The sequence below is a fragment of the Molothrus ater genome, chromosome Z, assembly GCF_012460135.2.
Source record: "Molothrus ater isolate BHLD 08-10-18 breed brown headed cowbird chromosome Z, BPBGC_Mater_1.1, whole genome shotgun sequence".
NCBI lineage: Eukaryota > Metazoa > Chordata > Aves > Passeriformes > Icteridae > Molothrus > Molothrus ater.
The window spans coordinates 22,287,571-22,308,947 of record NC_050511.2 but is presented as its reverse complement, the minus strand read 5'-3'; the positions used below and the strand labels follow the sequence as shown (position 1 = coordinate 22,308,947).

The 21,377-nt window shown below is 39.8% G+C and overlaps 1 protein-coding gene across 2 annotated transcripts; it reads right to left on the bottom strand.

Moving 5' to 3' along the window:
* Positions 1-491: 491 nt before the first annotated feature.
* On the bottom strand, positions 492-21,043 carry SLC30A5 (solute carrier family 30 member 5). 2 transcript variants are annotated; one of them, XM_036403253.2, is made up of 17 exons: positions 20,836-21,043; positions 20,515-20,637; positions 18,009-18,075; positions 16,641-16,726; positions 15,170-15,257; positions 14,367-14,454; positions 12,694-12,770; positions 11,369-11,539; positions 10,447-10,735; positions 9,876-10,084; positions 8,709-8,866; positions 7,955-8,084; positions 7,339-7,564; positions 5,702-5,928; positions 3,709-3,837; positions 2,967-3,120; positions 492-968 (listed from the first exon to the last, which is right to left on the bottom strand). In XM_036403253.2, the coding sequence occupies exons 1-17, from the start codon at positions 20,907-20,909 to the stop codon at positions 703-705; spliced, it is 2,562 nt and encodes an 853-aa protein (XP_036259146.1). In that variant the 5' UTR covers positions 20,910-21,043; the 3' UTR covers positions 492-702. The 2 variants fall into 2 exon arrangements, with proteins under 2 accessions (XP_036259146.1, XP_036259147.1); XM_036403254.2 differs by lacking the exon at positions 492-968 and having other exon boundaries at positions 1,688-3,120.
* Positions 21,044-21,377: the final 334 nt, after the last annotated feature.

Sequence of the window (21,377 nt, the reverse complement as noted above, 5' to 3'; positions counted from 1 at the left end):
CTTCGCACTAGAGGGCTGAAGGAGAGCAGAGTGAGGGAACGAACGGGCTGTCCCAGAGAAAGAAAGAGAAACACCCACCGCCCTCCTGGCCAAGCACAGATCAGGCCGCCCCCGGGCTGTACCCCCGCACTGCCTGCCAGGCTGAAGGGAGGGGAAGGGAAGGAACGAGCAGGACACGAAGGGCGGCGCAGGTGCCTCCCCAAGAGCCACGGCAACAGCCCACTCTCGCTCCGCTCCCCCGCCCGCGCCGAGCCGAGCCGGCCCCTCCACGCACGTACCGAGGTGAGCCCGCCGGGCAGGAGAGCGCAGCGGCACGGGCCGCGCTGCCGGCACCGCTCATTTCAAGCGCCCAGGCGCCCGCCCATCGCCCGCCGCGCCTCCGCAACTCGCGCCCTGCTGACGGCCGCGTGGCTTCTGCACCAGGGAATAAAGCCTTACTGGAAAACACGAACGTTTTCCTCTTTATACACACACGTACTGCTCGCTCGGAGTTCCTTTTAAACCTGTTTAATCTTTCAAAGTGTTTTGTTGCAACTCTCTGCATACAGATCAGCTGACTCGATTGAACCTCCCCATGCCTTCCTAGTACTAAGATATTAACCAACTGGCCTCCACCTGTGGTTTCAAAACCTGCCCACACAGCGCAATTCCAATAGATCTTATGGGGAATCCTGAACCCTTCCTTTGTGGATTATTGCCAGACTAAACAAATTTAAGATGGACAGTGTAAGATAGACAATGCTTGTGGCCATCATCTTCCTGCCAGGACAGCCAGGAAGAACACTGTGCCTGCATGCTGGGTAACTTACTAAACCCTGCCAAATGCAAGCCAACATGCAGGTCTGCACTTGCCTGTGAAGTATACAGGTACGGGCTCATCTTCACTGCCACGATCACAGGGGCAGCCACCTTGATTTGTTGTGTTCTGCCGCTACTGAAGTAGGAAATGGCCATTTGCTCAGAAGAAGCTGTGACAAGCACAAAAGCTTTACAATTATGCTAAGATAATTATTTAAAAGACATATTCACACTCCTTTTCATCATCTTCATTTCATGTCACAATAGGGTTTACTAAAATATTATCAAATCTCGTACAACCATCTCAAAACAGGAGTGGCATATGTAAACATTAAGTGAAACTTTGAGATTGGTTTCTAAAGCAAAACATCACCCTAGTTCTAGACTGAGCATAACTGTAGCTCATCAACTGATAAGCCTTCTGGAGGAGACAAAGTAAGAAAAACACTGTTAAATGGGCAGAAAACAGGATCCAGCTTTGAGGAGGTGGCTAACTCTCCAGTGCTGTCCCAAGATATGAGGGACTGCAATTTATGCACTTTATCTTCATCACTCTACACAAATGCGATGCAACTTCTAGAAGTTTTCTGACCACAGTTTTCCAAGTCAGTCTTGTACTGCAGACTGTTTTAGGTCAGGAGGAACTCCTTCAAGAGTAACAAACCAAACCACAGAAGTTGTATAACAATCTGATAACAAGACAAGCAGAACGGCTCAAGGATATCCCCAACTGCAGTCCTGGTAAATCTCTCCCAGTTATATCATTCCTTTATCACTCTGTTCTGTCCTTCAACTCACTAACATCAAGTCTATTCTTATTATTATAGTATTCAAGAACCACTGAATACTAGAAACAAGAAAACAGTACAACAAAACAATACTGCCATGATACATGGGATGGTGAAAGATGTATTTGTTCTTGTTAACCACGGAATTATTTTCTTAAATTTCAAGGAAAATATTAATGTGCTACAGACAAGAAGAGGGGGGCACAAGAAGCCTGTGAACAGATGTAAGCACAACTACCTCTGAAGATGTATTTTATTATCCCATTGACACGTTTTCATTAAACACATGGATTTGTTTTCTTTGCAGTGTTTAAGTCCTCAACATCCATAATTCTTTCTTAAAGGCACTCTCTTTCACTTTCCAGTCAAGAAGTCTCAATTTACTGTTCATTTCAGCAACTTGTCAAGTCCAAGACTACTTTCATAGTTTAGCATTCTAAACCTGAACTTCTTCCCTAGGTAATACATGGAGGTACAGTTGGCTACAGTACACCTGCAGCTGTAATGGTATTATTAAAAAAAATTGAGTAAAGTACAGGATAACATATCTTGAAAAGATGAAGTTTAGCAGAGTGCTAGGATGCTCACTGATTTATTACTTCTAGACTTCAAATATTGCATTTGCAGTTATTCATATAAAAAGTACAAAAAGTTTTATTTTAAGTGGTTTGAGTTGTGATTTTGAGTCTTCTCAGGAGAAGATGTTTTCATTTTTCTTCCCTATTTCTCGTTGTTAAATCTGTGGATTTCTTCTAAAAAAAATAGTTCCATACAAATGTAAAATGGTAACATATATTTGCTCTGGTGCATTAAGTATAGAAATCATATTTGTATGCTGAGACATAATATAAAAACTGTATATTTCTATTATCTAACAAAATATGCAAAACACAGAAGTTGATGTTTTTAATCCCCATAATAAAGCGTTTTTTCATTCCAAGAGTCTTCAAGCTATCTTTGAAAGAAAGAAAAGTAGTGCCCTGTTGATTGTTTGCATTCCAATATAAACTACTTCTATTTCCCACTGCTAACAAGAAATTAAAATACCGATGTTCCACACTTAGGAGAAAGTATGGAATATATCTGTGCTCATCTGCAAGTTTCAAGACTTCTGTTTAATAAACACCAAGTATAGTATATAAGATTTCAACTATTTTCACATTCACAGCAAGTACTCAAGTCCTTCTTATTTCCTTTATAAAAGCATCTCAATCCAATTAACAAAGATAGTACACTTACAAAAATTCAAATATATAGTACATTTGTTTCTGTACATGTATGTGCAAGATCTCCCTGCAAAAATACAAATATGGACTCAATTAGCTTGACCATTTACATCTCCTTTGGCAAATACAAATTTCTATCACATGATGTAAGTACCATCTTTGTAGTATTTCATGGATTCTAGCTGCTGAGTCATTGCAAGGACATCCTGAAATCCTGTACTGAGTCCAGACATGTGTTGAAAATAAGCTTCTTTCTCCACTTGGACAGTTAAGTTGTTTACGCCAGCATCTTTCAGAATTGCTGTGACCTGAACAGAATAGTACAGTTAACATTAGTATCACACTTCACGTGTATCTCACAGTAACTCGCAGTATACTAGCTCTGCAATGCAGAAAATAAACCCCCATATATCATTGTGAAGAATTCAATTCTCTGGAAAGCAAAGACTAGCTTTAGAAGGTATGGCTTTGCAAGTTCTGCACACTGGGAGACTCTCAGTGTTGTGCATAGGAAATATATATCTTTTTAAGGAAAAGAAAAACCCAGGCAGATATGTAGTGGTATCCAGTTTTAGACATGTGATTAGCATCCAGGTATCTCTACTGTTTATTCCCTGTTTGGCAGGCCTGTTTTAACACTTCCCCTTCTTTTCTCAGAGCAGATGCAGTGCCACTGTCAGTCAGTGTTTTGGCAGATGTTCTAGCAAATAACTCTTTACACGACTAATTTCAAGCTAGCAGGAAAGGGGCAGTACAGCATTAGAGACCAGCTCTGAGACAATAAAGGAGAGCTACAAGAAAATCTACGTGTCAGATTGAAACTTCAGTCTGTGACCAAAAGGGAGATGCCGAGTAGGAAGTTAAGGAATTAAGAGTCTAAAAACCTTGCACTGTACCTGCTGTACAATTCTCTGTTCCATCACATCTGATACCACTTGCACATGTATTGTGCCTGCCACAACAGTTGCAGAGTGACACCAAAAATGAGGATCTCTGTAGGATATAACTCCCTCTATTTTTTGAATCTGCGAAGAAATTTCATTAGCAAAAATTAAGTAATTTTAAACTTGTACATGGCTATTGGTGGATAATATTTCACAAGGAAACAAAACTGTAGCACAGCAGCTTTCCAACTAAGCTATATTCAGAAATATCTTGTATTGAAAGGTTACTTTGCTACTACTGTAAAATTCTAGAAGGTAAAAGTCAAATCAAAACTCCAGAAGAGCAATGCTAAAGAGGATGAGGAAAAAAATCCCTTGATTTAGGAACAGATCACAGGAACACAAATGGATAGACTAATCAGAATACTGGTCAGCATCTACTAGGGCACTGGTTACCTCACTGTTTAGCAGCTATATTTAGTTATCACAGCTGAACTTTATTCAGAGACATAACTTCTTTTCCATAATACATTAATTTTTTCAAATTGATCTTTGTTCTGGGTTGGCTGTGATGGTTTTTCAGAGCAGCTGATAGGGTGCTGTATTTTGGATTCCTGCTTAAAACCATTTTGGTAACACACCAGTGATTTGGCTATTGCTGAACTGTTCAGGCTATTTCTTTTCCATCAGGCAGTTTCAAGGCTTTCTATTTTTCCCACTTTGCCCTTGCCCTGGCGGATAGGCTGGGGATGGGCAAGAAGCAGGGAGGTGACACAGCCAGGGCAGCTGACCCAAGCTGTCCACGGTGGGTTACTGCACACCATGTAACACCTTGCTCAGCAGTAAAAACTGGGTTAGAGGATGAAGGAAGGATTATGGCTTCCAAGGTGGCTGTTGTTTGGGGACTGCTTTTTTTTTCTTTTTTCCACTGCTCTTCCTTCACCTGTTATATTGCTCCCAGGGTTTTTTGCTTATGCTCCCATCCCACTGGTGGTGGTGTTGGTAAAGGACGGGAGTGAGCAAGTGGCTGTATGGATGCCTGGCTGCTGGACAGGGTCAACCTACAGCAAACACACTGTTTTACTGTGATGTAATTTTTAAAATGCTTTTCCTATTATCTTTTAAGAAACTGGTCTTTGATTGATCAAGAAGTACTTTATTTTTTCCCAGTCTCTCAGAATTACTGTCCTCCCTCATCAAAAAGTGAAACCACACTTTTCATGTCACTGTCCTTTCACTACATGAATCTCTCCCAGACAATTCCCATTTGTTCTTTTCTTTTTTCTTTTTCTCATGCAGACAAGAACACATTTTCCTATCTAGTAACTGATGGGACACCATAAGGATAGTCCTCCTTGAAGCCTCTAGTTGATGGTATCTTCGAAGAACTTTTAACTCATTCTTTTAAAGAGAGGAATTCTCCACACTGAGGTTCACATTACTATTCTGGGCAGGAACTTAAAATGAGGCAACAGCAAAGACTAGGTACAGCCTCAAAGGAGATGCCATACTACACCAGACAGGAAGAGAACAGTCTAGAATGAGAAAATAATTAGAAAAAACAGCTTAAGTTTTGCAATCCCACCTACTGTGAACCAGTATATCCTTCATGATATGGATAAATCAGAAAACTTGAAATTACAAGCTTGTGATATAATCCTGTACCCTGAATGTTTGCAACAAGTTTGAAAAGGATGCAGGTTTAGGAACTGTATATTACTTTCTCAGTAGTACAGTGTGGTACATTTACCAAACTGTTACCATGCTTGTCTGAAATTATCGGCTATCCATAAAACCAAAAAACAGTGGAAGTCTTTTTAGCTGCAAACCAACTTTTATAGTTAGAACTAGTCATCCTGTCACTTCTCTGAAAAATAGATTTTAAACAACTTGAGACATGAAGTTGTCTAAGGCAAGAGAAGCTGACTGATCTGCTTGATTTTAATAATCATTAAAAACAGTTACAGCTTTGTATGTTTGTATACAAAACCATTCATAATTGTACCTTTTCTAAAGCAGCATGCAGATCTTTCTCCTGTTCTGGAGGTATCCTCAACAAAAGCACTTGACAGGCATCTTTCAATAGTGGGATAACACTAAGAAAAATCAATGTAGCAATAAAGAGAGAGCAGAGCGGATCAGCTATGAGCCATCCAAATTGCTGAATAAATATTGTGGATACGATAACACCAACACTGCCAAGAGTGTCTGCTAACACATGCAGAAACACACCTAAAACCAAAACAAACAGAGTGATTAACAGATCTGTCTAAAATGTATGCATATATTCAATAGCAGAAACTTAGTAAGGCTTACTGAGTATCCTCAAGTTAAACAGAGACGACTCTTTGCCTAACCTGGGACAAAATACACAAAATATTTAGCTCTTCTAATGTTTAATTGCAAATTATTGTAAAAAATTATTTTTAATCTATGGGCCAATGATGTAGGCAGGCATCCACAGACTAAAGTATATGTGAATATGTGGGATTTGTACAATATAGCATAATCATTTACCTCTGTATATAAGGACTCGTTGATCCCTAACAGAGAGTTAGAAGATCAGTGTACATTGCTTGCTAATGTATTATATGCTATACATGAATATACTGGCTGTTTTTTGTATGCCAATTCTACTCCAATTTTACAAGAGAGTTGTTTTTGTGCTACTGCTATGAATCTTATACTTTCTACTGCTTTAACTGTGAGCTCATTCTCAATGTACACTCAATGGGCATAGAAAAATACTCTTCAACCATTGGTAAGATTAGTACTAGTTAGTTGTCAGGATTTTAAAGAATATTGAAACATGACTATATGCAGACTTAACAAAATTACAGACATAATGAATATGAATAACCAGGATAATTGAGTTAAGACATAAAATAAAATATGAAACACGAGACTGCTCACCATATTCTGACAAGCTTACACAGAAAACAGCATTTTTAAAGGTTTTTTTTAATAAGCTAGACAGCTCGTAAGGTTTTTTTTAATAAGCTATTTAGCTGGTAAATAACTATTTTCTAACTACTAGGGAAAAAATTCTATGCTGAACTTTCATATACAGTGCCCATCTCAGTTAGCTTCATGATTTCATATTTCAAAGTTTTTCTTTACCATTTTATCTTCTGAATCACAAATAAAAACATATGCTATGCTGGTCTGTATTTGTCCTCCTGCTTCTTATCCCCTTCCCAGTATTTTTACAAACAGCTGTCACATGATTCCTAGAAGCATGGTAGTATCTTTATAGATAGAGACATTGTACCTTCATTTCCAGTTTGAACTTAGAAACAAGGACTTAAAACTCTTTGAGTATGGTTTACATACTCAAAGAGTATGTAAATGTTAGCGAGTACTATGGATTACTGCTTTTTTGATGTTAGTGAGTACTATGGATTACTGCTTTTTTTTTGTTCCTTATGTATTACATACATATGCACAGAAATATCTCACATTTCTTCAAGTTAAATTCATAAATGGTCTGAGCAAATCCTATATATGCATTTAATGACTGCCAGATCACTCCTCAAAAGCGTTTTTAGATTGAGGGATAATACTGCATAGGTCTGATCCTGAAAATCTTCAGTCTCCTAGAAATCACGTACATGCCCTTAGGATTCAACAATCTGTACTTGCCTCTCATGTTGGTGTTCATGCCTCCTCCAGAAGACCCATGGGCATGTCCATGGCTGTGGCCATGGTCACTGTGGGAATGGCCGTGCCCGTGGCTGTGGCTGTGGCCATGGTGAGAATGGCTGTGGTCATGTGTGGGACAGCCTCCCCGAGAAGCGCCGTGGGAGTGCGCGTGGCTGAAGGCGCAGATACCAACAAGGTTTACAATCAGCCCTCCAACAGACACCGGCTGTGAGAGGGAGAAAAGTCTTTAGCTCCACTGCATCCTCACAGGTATTCAAACTAATTTTCTAGAACATGGTAGCCAAAACCACCATGCACTTAATTAAGGAAAACTGTGGAAGCCACAACTTCTCTGGGCAACCTGTTCCGGTGCGTTACCACCTTCACAGTAAAGAATTCCCTCCTAATGTTGAATTAATTCCTAATATCTAATCTATACCTGCCCTGCTTCAGTTTGAGGCCATTTCCCCTTGTCCTCTAAATGCCCTGGCAAAAAATTCCTTTCCAGCTCTCCTGAAGGCTCCCTTCAGGTACTGGAAGGACTATCACCCTGGAGATAAAAAATAAATGAACCATTAACTGCAAAACTACACTGAAACAGAAGGACAAAACTTACAGTTAGCATATTTGTATCTATATCTGGAGGATCTACCAGTCTTGCTACTGATTCCATGAAGACAAAGAAAGCAATCACCATCAGAAAGAGGCCATTAATAAATCCAGAGAGAATTTCTACACGTCCATACCTGAAAGTAAACACATATACATTTGAGAGTGAAGAATGGGTACTCTGAACAAATGTCAAAGTTGTAATAGATAAAGTTATAATTCTTTCTATACAGCATTAAGATTGCTGTGGTTTTTTTCCTCAATGTCACATAATCATGTCTCAATTCCTGAGTTATTTTTTTCTGGCCAAGAGGTGGCCAGTTTCCAACTGTCCAAACTCCATTATAATAAAACAATGTAGAAGTATTCTCTTATATATACTGCCCATTCAGGACTTCAAACTGCTAAACTGCTATGCAAACATATAAAGTTACATTATTTCAGCTGAATCTAAATCTTCATATGAACACTGGTTTTTGACATAGATTTCTGTTTGACATAAATGCCTAGCATGAGGCAATTTCTAAAGAATATTCAGTGATAAAAGTTTTACTTGTAGAGATAAATGAAAGTTACATTTCAGACACATTTTTTTAACAGGTAAGAAGAGAATAGCATGAGTACAAATGGAAGAGAAGAGACACAGCAAAAAACACACAGAAGCATGCATTACTAAAATATCCCATACATACCAAGACATTTTGAAAATGAGCAAGGAGAGTTAAGTTTCAAATAGTCCTTAAAGAACCCAAGATACACACCCATATGAAAATATGCGAGTTGCTTTCCACCTTGTCATCAGAGCTGCAAAAAGCCCCATCACTAACGCAGAACAATCAAAAAGCATGTGAAATCCATCAGAAATAAGACCAAGGCTATTGGTCCATACTCCATAAAAAAGCTCCACAAAAGTGAAAGCCTAAAACAAAACAGAATTTAAGTTTTTCCTTAAATATTAACTTGTGTATTAATGTTTTGGTAGATAACAGGATATTCTTTTCATAGAACACTCAATATTTTTCAAAGGTACTGTTCTAAGTATTTCTAGACCATTATTCCTCTCCTCCAATGAAATACATGATGCACTCCAAGTCTATAAAGACACATTTTTTAACTCACTCTCCTTACAGACTCACACATAAAAACCAACTCTTTACGGGAGTAAATTTTTTGTTTCAAATTTTGAACTGACATTCTGCAGACAAATTCTAAGCATTTTATCATTAAAAATGCAAGGGCTCTGATCTGATACATTATTAGTGTAAAAGTAATGTTGTCTATAAATCTGTTAATGCCAACATTTTCTTCACTATTGACTGTTTAAATCTTAGGAATTGGCTCTGAGAAAGGTACACAAGGAAACATTTTTAATACATACATTTACCCTGTACATTTTACTATTATTAAACCATCTGCTCAAAAACTTTTTTCCAATCTTTCATATTCCATAATGGAATTCCTTACAGTTAACACAGATACTTCAAGTTTCTCCCCTTATTTTCCAGATCTTTGCAAATGAGGTTCTACCAGTTTTGCTTACCGCATCATCTTTTCCTATTCAAGAAAGAGAGAAGCTAAAAATAAAACTAGTCTGCTCCAATATGACACTAATCAATCCCATAACTTCTACTTTGTTGTCCTCATCCTTATCACTTTCACTGAGGCCTTATCAGTTTCACCTGCTGGCAACATTGATGTATCTCAACCTTCGACATACCATCATACAAGTACTCAGTTACTGGTATAACCCTTACACACAGAACCAGTGCTGCACTGTGACAACAAATTAGTGACCACTACTTAAATTGCCCTGTCAAAGGCCACTTTCAAACAAATCAATTATGGGAATCTTCTAAAGAATAACTCTTCTTTTTTCATTATATATGCACTATTGTGATTGGGTTCAAAGAAAAAAACCATGCACTCACCAGATTTAGGCACAAGAAATAGAAGATCTGCCGAGAATCATACTCCTCAAGGATTTGTTTCAGTGATTCCTTAATGAACCGGGGCAATGACTGGGAGCTTTGCTGTAATGCATCACCCATGAAGTTATAGAGAGGAGTGCCTTCAGGGGAATAGCCAATAAGGGTACCCTTCTGCCCTTTCCTGGAGGGGGAGGACAGGATATTGGCAGCTGCAAGGAAAGTATTGAAGTTTTTGTTGCTGTTTCTAAGCTTCACAGCTATTTTATAATGTGTTTAATCAGCAATCAAAGTTTACATGAAATTTTCTGGCAGCAAATTGATTGCCAACTTCATCTTGGGGTTTATTATTGGATTTCAGTGCTATGTAAAATTAGATCATCGTTTCCACAACAGATCACATTCTTTTTTTTTTTTTGTAGACAAACAATAGAAGAGCGAAAAGCTACAGGCTGCCTTATGCCAAAGAATCCATAAAAGCTCATCCAAAAGAATTCCGCACACCTCAATTTTCTGATTGGCTTCCCAGTCACACAGATCACAGATTTATTATAGTTTAGACAAGAATACGTACATAAAACAAAGAAGACAGCACTCACTACCACCCCTCCAGAAAGAACATGCTCTGTGCTTTCATGGTGTGGTGGCTTGTTCATAGCTCGAAGCTGGTCTGTTATTGGATGTGTCCAAAAGTTTCCAAAAAGCAGAGCACTAATGAAAATAAGAAAGGATCCATATCGAGCACATGTGGAAGCTTCCATCTTCACAGAGCATATGGACTCCACGTAGAAATCCAGGATCACAACAAAGAAGATGACTGTTATGAAAGGCATGATGAGAGATGACCAAGACTCTACTTTACTCTGCAACAAAAAAAAAAATTTAAACAGGACTGCCCACCAGAAGAGTGATTGTATTTATAGTATTAAATGTAGTTCACTTGAATTACAAGTGTTTTCACTAATCCATAAAACATAAATACTTTTATATTTTCAATTTATCACATAAACATATAATTCCAGATATAAAAAGAGACATATATCTAAAATGCACTGAAGCACTTTATTTTAAATACTTTTCTGTTTGTAAAAGGAATTCCATATACAATGCCATGGTTGCAATGGCCAACTCTCCCTATCCACGCAAGCATAAAGAGCATTTTTTAAAATGATAATAAATTATCTACTTCTTAGGGATAAAAGAGCACTGTATTTATAAAGTCATTAACGCTTGTGCAATGTTAGTAGATGAACCCAAGATATAGTATCTGAGCTAGAAGGATAAAACACATTTATCATACAAACAAGGAAATTAAAGTATCACACAGATAAAAAACAAATATAGAAGAAAAGCATAATGGAAAATTTTCAAACAAAGCTTACTACAAAAATAAGGACAGCAACATCGGTAATTTTAAAGATATTTTAAAGGAAAGATTTAAATTACAATTCACCATCATTACAAAAAATTATTTACTTTTGTACTTATTATCTTACCTCTGTTGTCAGAGAGAGAACAATAACCCATGGGCACAACAGAAGGACGGAAACAAGGTGGGACAAAGCTTGAAGACGCTTGGCTCCACCTACATCTACAGATAGTTTTCGGGATGCCATATGAAAACCAACCTTGCAGCACAATGCCAGTACCAGAAGCAATACTCCACCCTGGAAACATAACAAGATTCCATTAGCATTTCTTAAGTACTAAAAACCTCACTCCAAACACAGTGACACTTACAAGGAGGAAATATTAATGTGTTTTCCTTAACCTGGAAAGAAAAGCCAAAACTAGGATATTTCCTGTAATTTTACTCTAGCTACAAACAGCAATATAGCATACAGAGTGTTGTGCCTTAGCACTCTTCACAACAGCCTGAGTTGAATTTTAAAACTCTCAATAGTGTGAATTGGCATACACCAGCAGCAAGATGGTAGCAAACAGCATCCGAGGAAGAAGAAAAATCACCCAAGATTTTCCCATCTTCCATTATTAAAAGCGTGTTGAAAGCATATATAAACCCCCAAAGATTCCTATCATCTTGTCATCTAGAACCTTCATAGCCTTTTCATCCACTTACCTTTGAACACACCTTATTTGTTCACAATATACTCTTTCAAAATTTTTCTTTAGATGAATTACAAGACACACAGCATCTCATCTCCCTTAGATCACACTTGCTTTTCTGCACCATTAACCAGTCTTTCTAATATTTGATTTATTTTTATATTAATACATTTTCAGCTGCTCCATATTTTTTCCTGTTTTAGTCCTCAATTAAGCCACTTTAGCAAGACTAAGGTAACACAACTCAATCAGGCAGTTCAACTCTGTACAGTCAGATTACGATATTCAGCTATTCATACCACCAAATACAATGGGATTATCTTACTGAGAAGTATCAGAATCTGCGTCTTCAAATACAAGTATAATGTAAAGGAAAGACTGGGGAAAGCTAAAGATGCAGAAACAAAACACAGGTACCAAAAGTGAGTAAGAAGTGGTTTGTAGGCAAAGCATTATAAACACCAAGAACACTGATGACAGAATATTTCATGATAATTTTAATGAGGCTTGTTAGGCTATGCATTACAGCAAAGTCCTTATCAACTACATTGGTTGAATATTGTATGGTTTGGCTTGCTGTATTGAAGCTCCTTATACTCCAAACAGTGTGCAAAAATTACAATGCTTGTTCAGTTCCACTATGGGGTAAGGATGTCCAACTTTTTGGTTTTGATTGAGGCTTGGATTAGCTCAGAGCTGATGAAATTCTTACCTTCAAAACTTAGATAAAGATTCTAAAATACATGTTATTTACCTTGTGATCTGCAACACCCAGGAAAGCAATGATTGTATACAGAACATGAGTAAGAGCACTGTCATGATGCCCCTCAGCTAAATAAAAAATTAAGGAAGAATTTCTTTAGATTTTCTTTTTTTTTTTTTTTTTTTTAAGCAAAAACAGGCAAAGGTAGCAGAACACAGAAAGCAGAGGTAAGCAAACTGAGCTTTATGCTGTGTTAACATGTGCAGGACAACCAGAGATCAGGCCCAGCCGACAGCATGGGTTTGTGAAAGGCAGGTTCTGACTGACCAGCCTGATCTGCTATGATGAAGTGACCTGCCTAGTAAATGAAGGAAAAGCTGTGGATGCATGGATGCCTTGGACACCATTTCCCACATGATCATTCCAGAGAAACCAGTTGCTCCTGGCTTAGGCAGTTACACTGTTCACTGAATGAATAACTGCCTGGATGGCCAGGCCCAGACAGTGGTGGTGAGTGGAGTTACATCCAGCTGGTGTTCAGTCACCAGTGCTGTTCCCCAGGGCTCAGTACTGGGGCCAGTCCTGTTTAATACCTTCACCAATGATCTCATGGAGGGCACCCTCAATCAGTTTGCAGGTGACACCAAGCTGGGTGGGAGTGCTGATCTGCTGGAGGGCAGGAAGGCTCTGCAGAGACAGGCTGGATCATGGCTGAGGCCAATGGTGTGAGGTTCAACAAGGCCCAGTGCTGGGTCCTGCCCTTGGGTCACAACAACCCCAGGCAGCTCCACAGGCTGGGGCAGAGTGGCTAGAAAGCTGCCCAGTGGAAAAGGACCTGGGAGTGGCTGAACATGAGCCAGGGCATGCCCAGTGTGGCCAGCAGGAGCAGGGCAGTTATTGTCTCCCTGTACTGGACACAGGTGAGGCCATACCTCAAATCGTGTGTTTAGTTTTGGGCCCCTAAGTACAAGAAGACACTGTGATGCTGAGGTGTGTTCAGAGAAGGGCAGCAGAGCTGGGGAGCACTTACAAGGAGCAGCTGATGGAGGTGGGGTTGTTTAGTCTGGAGAAAAGAAGGCAGCTCAGGGCAGATCTTACCACACTCTACAACTATCTGACAGCATGTTGAACCCAGGTGAGGGTCAGTTTTTTCTGACAGGACGAGAAGAAATAGCCTTAAGTTGCATCAGGTATTAATATTAGTATTGAGTAGATTGAGTGTTAGGAAGAATTTCTTCAGGCAGAATTATCAAGCATTGAAACAGGCTGCCCAAGGAAGTGGCTGAATGAACATCTTGCTGGCTTTTAAAAGACATGGATGTAGCCCTTAGGGATATGATTTAGTGACAGGCTTGATAGTGCTGGGTGAACAGCTGGACTTGACCATCTCAAGGTGCCTTCCAACTCAGGCCATTCCATGACTCACTCTATTTTGTGATTCTACTCACAGAAAACTTAAGTAAATTCAACAGTAAGGTTCCAGAATACACCATTTGCATAATTCCACGTTTTTATTCTTCCTTTTGGAAGTTTACTTTCACCTTGTTTGTTTTTACTGCCCATCTGTAGACATACTACCTTTTGTCAGTACACTATGAGGAGATGATCAATTGAAAACTAACTTCAAAATCACTTCTAATTATAATTTAATTCAGTACACTCAATTTCACGTTTTTCTGCTCCAGTACTAAGAGTCACTTGCACTTTCACATAAGAAAGGATACGATGTTCTGCTATTTTAGCCATGAGGTCATCATTATCAAAAAGTAGTAAGCAGATGATAGCTATGATGAAAAATGCAGCACCTCTTGTCTGTAAAATAAACCCAAACAAACAAACAATAAACAACCAAACAACAAAAAACCCCAAGTATTTCTAAACTGGTACAACAGATTACTGTAAAAAAATCTAAGAAATCGGTCCTCTCCTTCCCTGCTTCCTGATCAATGTAAGCATACTCCAGTAAGAAAACCATTAAAGAAACTCCTATTGTTTTTAAGTGACCTTGACAATATAATTTCACATGTTTTCTGTTTTTCAGACTTACCAGACAACTCAGGACACATCACCACTGCAGCAAGCTAGATGCCAGTGTCTTATGAACTTTAAGTGTAATTACTTTCTTCATGGTGTCTTTCTGCCTGCCAGAATGCACTGCTACTTCAGCCTGATGATTTAATATTTCATAGCATCAATGAGCTACAAACAAGATCTGTACAAACTGTTGGATTTTGTCTTACAGGACCTAAAGGCTAAAGAAATATGCAAAGACTATGAGAAAGAATAGCTCTGAAGTTCTTTTGTTGGGAAAGGATAGAGGTAGCTATGAAATCCCAGCTTCCAGAGCTTTCACCACCCAGACATAAACCACTGCGAGTAGTACATCTTACTATTTCACCATAATTTAAAAAAAAAATCGCATTTTCTATGAACATGGATCCAAAACACAGTTTGTTCCAGGTAAAGAAGTACTTGAATTTATAGGATTTAGTATGTTTTTCATTTGGTAAAAGAGATTTTTAAATACCTTTGCTGGTCCTCCACCTGAGCTTGTGAACAAGACACTAAGGAGTGACAGCACAACCACATCGCTGTGTTCAAACAGTAATAATGTTCTATAAAAAAAGAGAAATAAATACTCTATTTACAATTAATTTACTTCAAAACCTTGATATAAACTATTTCAGCTAAAATAAGAGACACAACAAAGATCTATCCTATGATTACAACAGCAGGTTTAAAAATGCAAAAGAAGAAACACAAATCAATTTGCCTTCACCAGCAATAGATCTAGCTGCAGACAACTATACATGTTACAAAACAGGAACTTCCTAATTCAAGTAATAGATTTAAATTATTCATTTATGGATAACTTTAAATAGTATTTTCTTCTAGCAACACAACAAGATACCAACTTGTTCAAGATGGAGTTCTTATTCCCACTATAATACCTCCTCTAAACCAGTTTCTGCTCCCAGAGAAAAAAAGATGTCCTGTTCTGTACTACTGCGTCCTGTTCATTGAGGTGCTGATGACCTAGTAGCTTATGCCACCTCAAAACCTCTTAATTGCCGAAAATAAAACATTCTAGCTTCCATGCTACCTCCTTCAGACAGCAAAGGCTAACTACCATGCTCTATTGACAGCTTTCCTGAGCAGAACATGAAATAATTCTTGCCCTCAAGTTTACCAAATGCTTTTGCAATCCTCTCTACAGCAATACAACATGACTGGACCCATGTAACTGGTTTGGTTTGGGAAGACTGCCAGCACCCAGAAAGACATAAGAGTATTAACTACTTTAATATAATTAATCACAGTATTATTACTCTTAGGTATGCCTTCTCCTATGTAGATGATAAAAATTCACCTTCATAAAACATATCATTTAAGGCTTTACTTTCCTCTCTAGATTGAAAGAAGCTTTCCAATATATTAACCTTAATTTTTCAAAGTCTAACTACTCTTTCATAGTTACTCAATCAGTAGTACTAACACACAGCACAAATGGTTACCCAATTTCAGCACAGAGCACACAGCCAACCAGATAAAGAAGTACTCTGCAACAAGTGCAGAAATTGATTCTAGTCACCTGTCAAAGAATACCAGCTGCTACCATTAGCCATCAAGCCATGGACTCCAAACAGGTAAATAAACAGTTGGCATTACATTAATCAAAGCAGGGAAGTGACAAAAACTGCACTAAGTCACCTTGATGTATCGCTCACATCAAGTGTTTAAGCACTATCAAGAATTTGACTGGCATCTCATAAAAGAAGTAGTTCTTCTGGTAGAAATTTACCAGTTCTACAGAAATTATATGTACTTTTTCCCAACCACTTAAGATTTCACATGAAAATTCATAAGGATTCAATAAGTTTTTGTATATACATCAAATGGCTAGCAGCATTGTCTGACAGACAGAAAAAAAACCCAAAGGAGCAAGACAGGGAAGGATCATAAAAGAGAACCAGTATTTACAGTAGATTTGTATTTACCTCAGTGGTCCACATAGAGTAAGGCCAAAAAACCATAAGAGTGAAATGATACATCCAACAACGGCATGCTTAAAAATTTTGATCCACTGCAAAAGAAAGGTATTTCATTATAATTTTCTTCAGAGTTTCAAAATGAACACTCTATTACTAGGACTGTTTTAGCACAATAGCTGTAGAAATTGAGAGGAAAACACGTGCTTTGTAAGTTCCATACTTATAATTAAAGTATGATTATTTTCTTGGATACTTTGCCAGGCAACTAAGATTTATGTGGACATCTATGAACCAGAATTTTTTATACCACAGCCTTAAATGCTGTAACATTGACTGAGTTCTCTTCAACAAAAAAGTCTGAAAATTAGTTAAAAAAAATCAAGTCCATTTACCTATTTTGTAATCTATTGTATATATCAGAAAAAGATAAACAGAATAAGAACTAGATAAAATGTACAAATTGAGGCTAAGACCTTATGCCTACAAATATTTATGCATGTGTTATATTTTTCTTCAGGAATTAGGCTGTAATTCAGATATTCAATACTTTATTAACTTCAGATGCAAGTTTTAGAAGAAATTAATTCTGGAAATATGCTAAACAAGGTGAAGCACCTACAACAAATATACCATCTTCAAAATCCAAAATTTGAAAATTTTTAGCAAAAGTAAAACCATATATGGACAGATTTTTCTGAACCCAAATCAAAGATGCCATTTATTCCTGTTTACATTTTTAAAATTCTGCTATATGCATCTAGTCATGAAAGCAGTTGACACAAGGAACACTTTGAGGCTATCCTTCAGATTCTGTCTACTTACTGCACACACTAGACCAAGGTTTTGTGCACACCATTACATAAATCCAAGATGCATATGAAGCAGGTGAAGAAAATTTATTTCTTACAAATCAGCACGTTCCAACCTGGCTCTACTCTAAACTCCTTGGGATACAGCAAACTCACCAAGGTCTGATGAGCAGCTAGATTAGGCCGTTGTCACATGCAGATGGGACTCTTCTGTTCTGAGTGACAAGACTGGAGCGTTTTGACATCCCGCAGTCCAGAAATTGCCTGCCTAACTGTCCAGGTCGGCTAAGCAGACTGAGCTCGCTGTTTGAAAATCCACTCCCTACAGCTGATGCTGGCTTGGCGATAAGGACCAGCCTTTTCACTATACTCTCAAAAAGAAGCTGACAAAAGCTAAGAAGAATTAATGTTTCAGCCCACAAGACAGAGTTAGTAGTATACCTCTAGAACCCGTAACCACATCTTCTAAGTGGAGTAATCTTTGTTCACCTTTCAGTTTTGGCAAGAGCCATACTGCCAAGACTATCTACAAAGATGCAAGTCACTCCTACATATGTCAACTCACCTGACGCTTTGTTACCACTTTTCCAGATGAAAATGGCTTTTGAAACAAAACCATAAAAAAAGCAGACCTGTCAAAAGGAGAAAGTTTCGTCTATTAGTTTATTAGCATTATTAGTTTATTATTCTATCTAAACAACTAGGTCTAAACAACCAGATCTAAACAACTAGGTTTCTCATATCTGGCTCAGTTTACAAAATATCTTCCTCTACATTTTATCCATCAACAGGCCACATTGACAACAGTCACTGGTTTTATTTTCCCTGCTGCATTACCATCATCAGTTACCAGTACTACAGTGATGACAAGTGAACTTCAGTTCTGGTCAACTTCAAGTGCAAGTTCTTGAGAGAATGGCTAATGATACATAGACTTGTGATTTACAAAAATCAAAATAACTGATCTCAGAAGTTTTGAAGAGAAATAATACTCTGATTTTTATTAGCAAGATAGGTATACAAAAAGGCTTACTCGTATACAAAAAGGCTTACTCATATACAGAATGCTGAATACACAGTCCTGTAGGAATAAAAGATACAGCACACAACTTCTTCAAGTGGGATCAAAAGTGATGGGCAAAAAAACTATGTTGCTTGGGAACATGCAAGAAAGAAGTCTATAAATATACTTCAATATGACATAAAAAGAAAAAATGAAATTCCAAATGTTCCAACTCTGTCAAGTTTATTACATAAATGATCTTCCATATCTCATCAGGTAAACATGAAACAGGATTTTGTCTGCAAAGATTGTTTTGGTGTATTTGCTATCAGTTTTCACACATCACCCCTCAATCTAGGAAAAACAGCAGCTGAATCCCACAACTACTTCAGGAATACAAACTATAAGGAAGAAAGCTGACCTTCCACACTCTTGTTAACAAAATTTGGACATGCCTGAGTGTCCTGGTTTCAGCTTGGACTGAGATAAACTTTTCTCAGTAGCTGCTACTCCAGTGCTACTGCTAGTGCAGTGCTGTTTTGGATTCAGTGTGAGAACAATGTTGATAACACAGTTTCGGTTGCTCCTTAGTGATGTTTATCCAAAGGCAAGGACTTTTTGGTTTCCCATGCTCTGGCAGCAAGCAGGTGCAGCAAGCTGGGAGGCAGCATGACCAGGAGACCTGGCCCGAACAGGCCAAAGGGATGTTCCATACCATAAATACCATTTACTCAGTACAAAAACTGGGGGAACTACCCACATGGGGTCTGATTGTGGTTTGGGGTTGGGCCAGGTATCATCATTGTGTGTTGAGCAGATGCACTGCACATCATTTCCTTTTATTACTATATTTTGCTTATTAACTTATTAATAATTTATTAGCTTATTAATTTCAATTATTAAACTCTCCTTATTGCAACTTGCAAGTTTTACTTTTTGTTTTCTTCCTCATTCTCCTCCCCAGCCCCCTGGGATGGGGGAAGGTGAGAGCACATTTGTGTGATGGTGGATTGCCAGATGGAGCAACAGTCACACCATCACCAACAGCACTGTCAGAACAGGCCCAACTTTGAAGCTGGAAAAACACCGAAGTTTCTTGAGGGCAGAGAGGCCTTACAGAGACATGTGGAAAGACTAGAAAGCTGGACAACTGTCAATGATATGGAAAGAACGAGTGCTCATTCTCCATCTGTGGCAGGGTAACCCTGCTTGTATGCACAAAGCAGGGAATAAAAGAATGGAGGGCAGCCCCACAAAAAGAAATCTTGAGGTCTGGGTTGATGGAAAATTAAATATGGGACAACAAAAAGGGTCAGCTGTATGCTGGGGTGCATTTGCATTCGAGCACAGCATCATCAGCTGCTCAAGGAAGGTGATTGTCCTGCTCTGCAATGCACTGATGGGGCCCCAGCCAGGTCCTGTGTGCAGTTTTGGGTGCCTCTGTATCAGAAGGACATCAGAGTGTTAGAGTGCATCTAAGGGAGGCAGCCAAGATGGTGTAAGGTCTCAAGAGCAAGAGGAGTATCTGAGGTTGCTTGGTTTGCTCAGCTTAGAGAAGGCTGAAGGGTGACCTCATGAGACCTTCTTCAGTGGAGGGACAGGGATGTTGATCTCCAGTGACCGGGCATGAGAGAGAATGACACTGCATCAGGGTAAATTCATACTGTACATTATGGAAAGGTTCTTCACTAAAAGGGTGGCTAGCCACTGTAACTGGCTCTCCAGCAGTGTCACAGCTCCAAACCTGTCAGAGCTCAAGGAGTATCAGGAGAACACTCTTGATCATATGTTTCAGTTTCAGGTGGTTGTGTGAGGAGCAGAGAGTTGGACTCAATGGACCTTATGGGTCATTTCCAACTTGAGACATTGCAAGACACTGAAGTTACAGCGAACAGAAATGTGAAGCAAAAACACTGCTATGAACAGAGAACTTCCTGGACTCATTTTTATGCCTTCTTCTCTTCGAGTAAATGATAACAACATAATGCAGGGTTATAACCTTGACTCTGTCAAAGAACACCCAAAGTATTACGCGTGGGGCACAAGGCTCCACCCTCTGCACACTCACCCCAGCTGCACTACGAAGATAAACTGCACGAGGTGGACCACTTTCAGAAGATCATAGGATTCAAACAGCCCCACGGCTTTCAAAACCTTGGCGAAGCACAGCAGCACGATGTACCGAGTCAGCCTGTGGAAGGAGAGAGGCCGGTTCGCACCTGCCACGCCGCCGCCCGGGCCCGGCCCGGCCCCGACGCCTCAGCGAAGGCCGCCGGCTCCCCGCCCCCGACAGGGCGGGGGGCGATGCCCGCTGCCCCCCTGAAGAAGGGACGGCGACGGGCCGCCCGCTGGAGTCAGCAGAGCGGCCGCTCCCCCCCGCCGCCGTTACCGGGCGCTGGGCACATCCACAGGCCCCAGCGCGCCGCCGCCGGCCAGGGCCTGCCCGCCGTACGGCTGCTCCATGGCGGGACGGAGGGAGGCAGCTCCTGCAGGCAACGGCTGCGGGCGCTCAGGAATAGCTGAGGCGCGGCCCGCCTGCCCTGCGCCGGGAGAGCCGCATCGCCCGCGGGCAGTGCGGCGAGGCGGGAACTGGGGGAGCGGGACGGGAGCCGGGGACGGGGAACGGGAAATACGGGAGGTAGAGCTCCCGCTAGCGCGCGTGCGCGTGCGCGGTGCGCAGGCGCCGCGGTGCGGGGCCGGGGCCGTGAGGGGAGCGGCTCCCTCCCCTCGGGGCGGGGCGAGGGGCGGTGATAGAGGATTGTTTTTTTTTTCTTCTTTTTTAACGTAAATCGGTTTTGTTATTATGGCGCAGAGCTCTGCGCTAGTATCAAGCGTCAGGAGACATTTTCCCTGTCAAACGCTTCAAATGTCCAGTTGAAACAGATGGGAAAATTGAGGCGGAAGATGGGAAATGTCCATGTTGTGAGCTAA

Bases quoted from the DNA above. Each gene is read 5' to 3' on its own strand.
- SLC30A5 (XM_036403253.2), bottom strand. From the start codon at position 20,909: ATGGAGCAGCCGTACGGCGGGCAGGCCCTGGCCGGCGGCGGCGCGCTG. The intron at 16,727-18,008 runs GTGAGTTGACAT...TTTCTTTTGCAG, and splicing joins AAGTGGTAACAAAGCGTCAG to TGGATCAAAATTTTTAAGCA. The intron at 11,540-12,693 runs GTAAATAACATG...TTATGTTTCCAG, and splicing joins TGGGTGTTGCAGATCACAAG to GGTGGAGTATTGCTTCTGGT.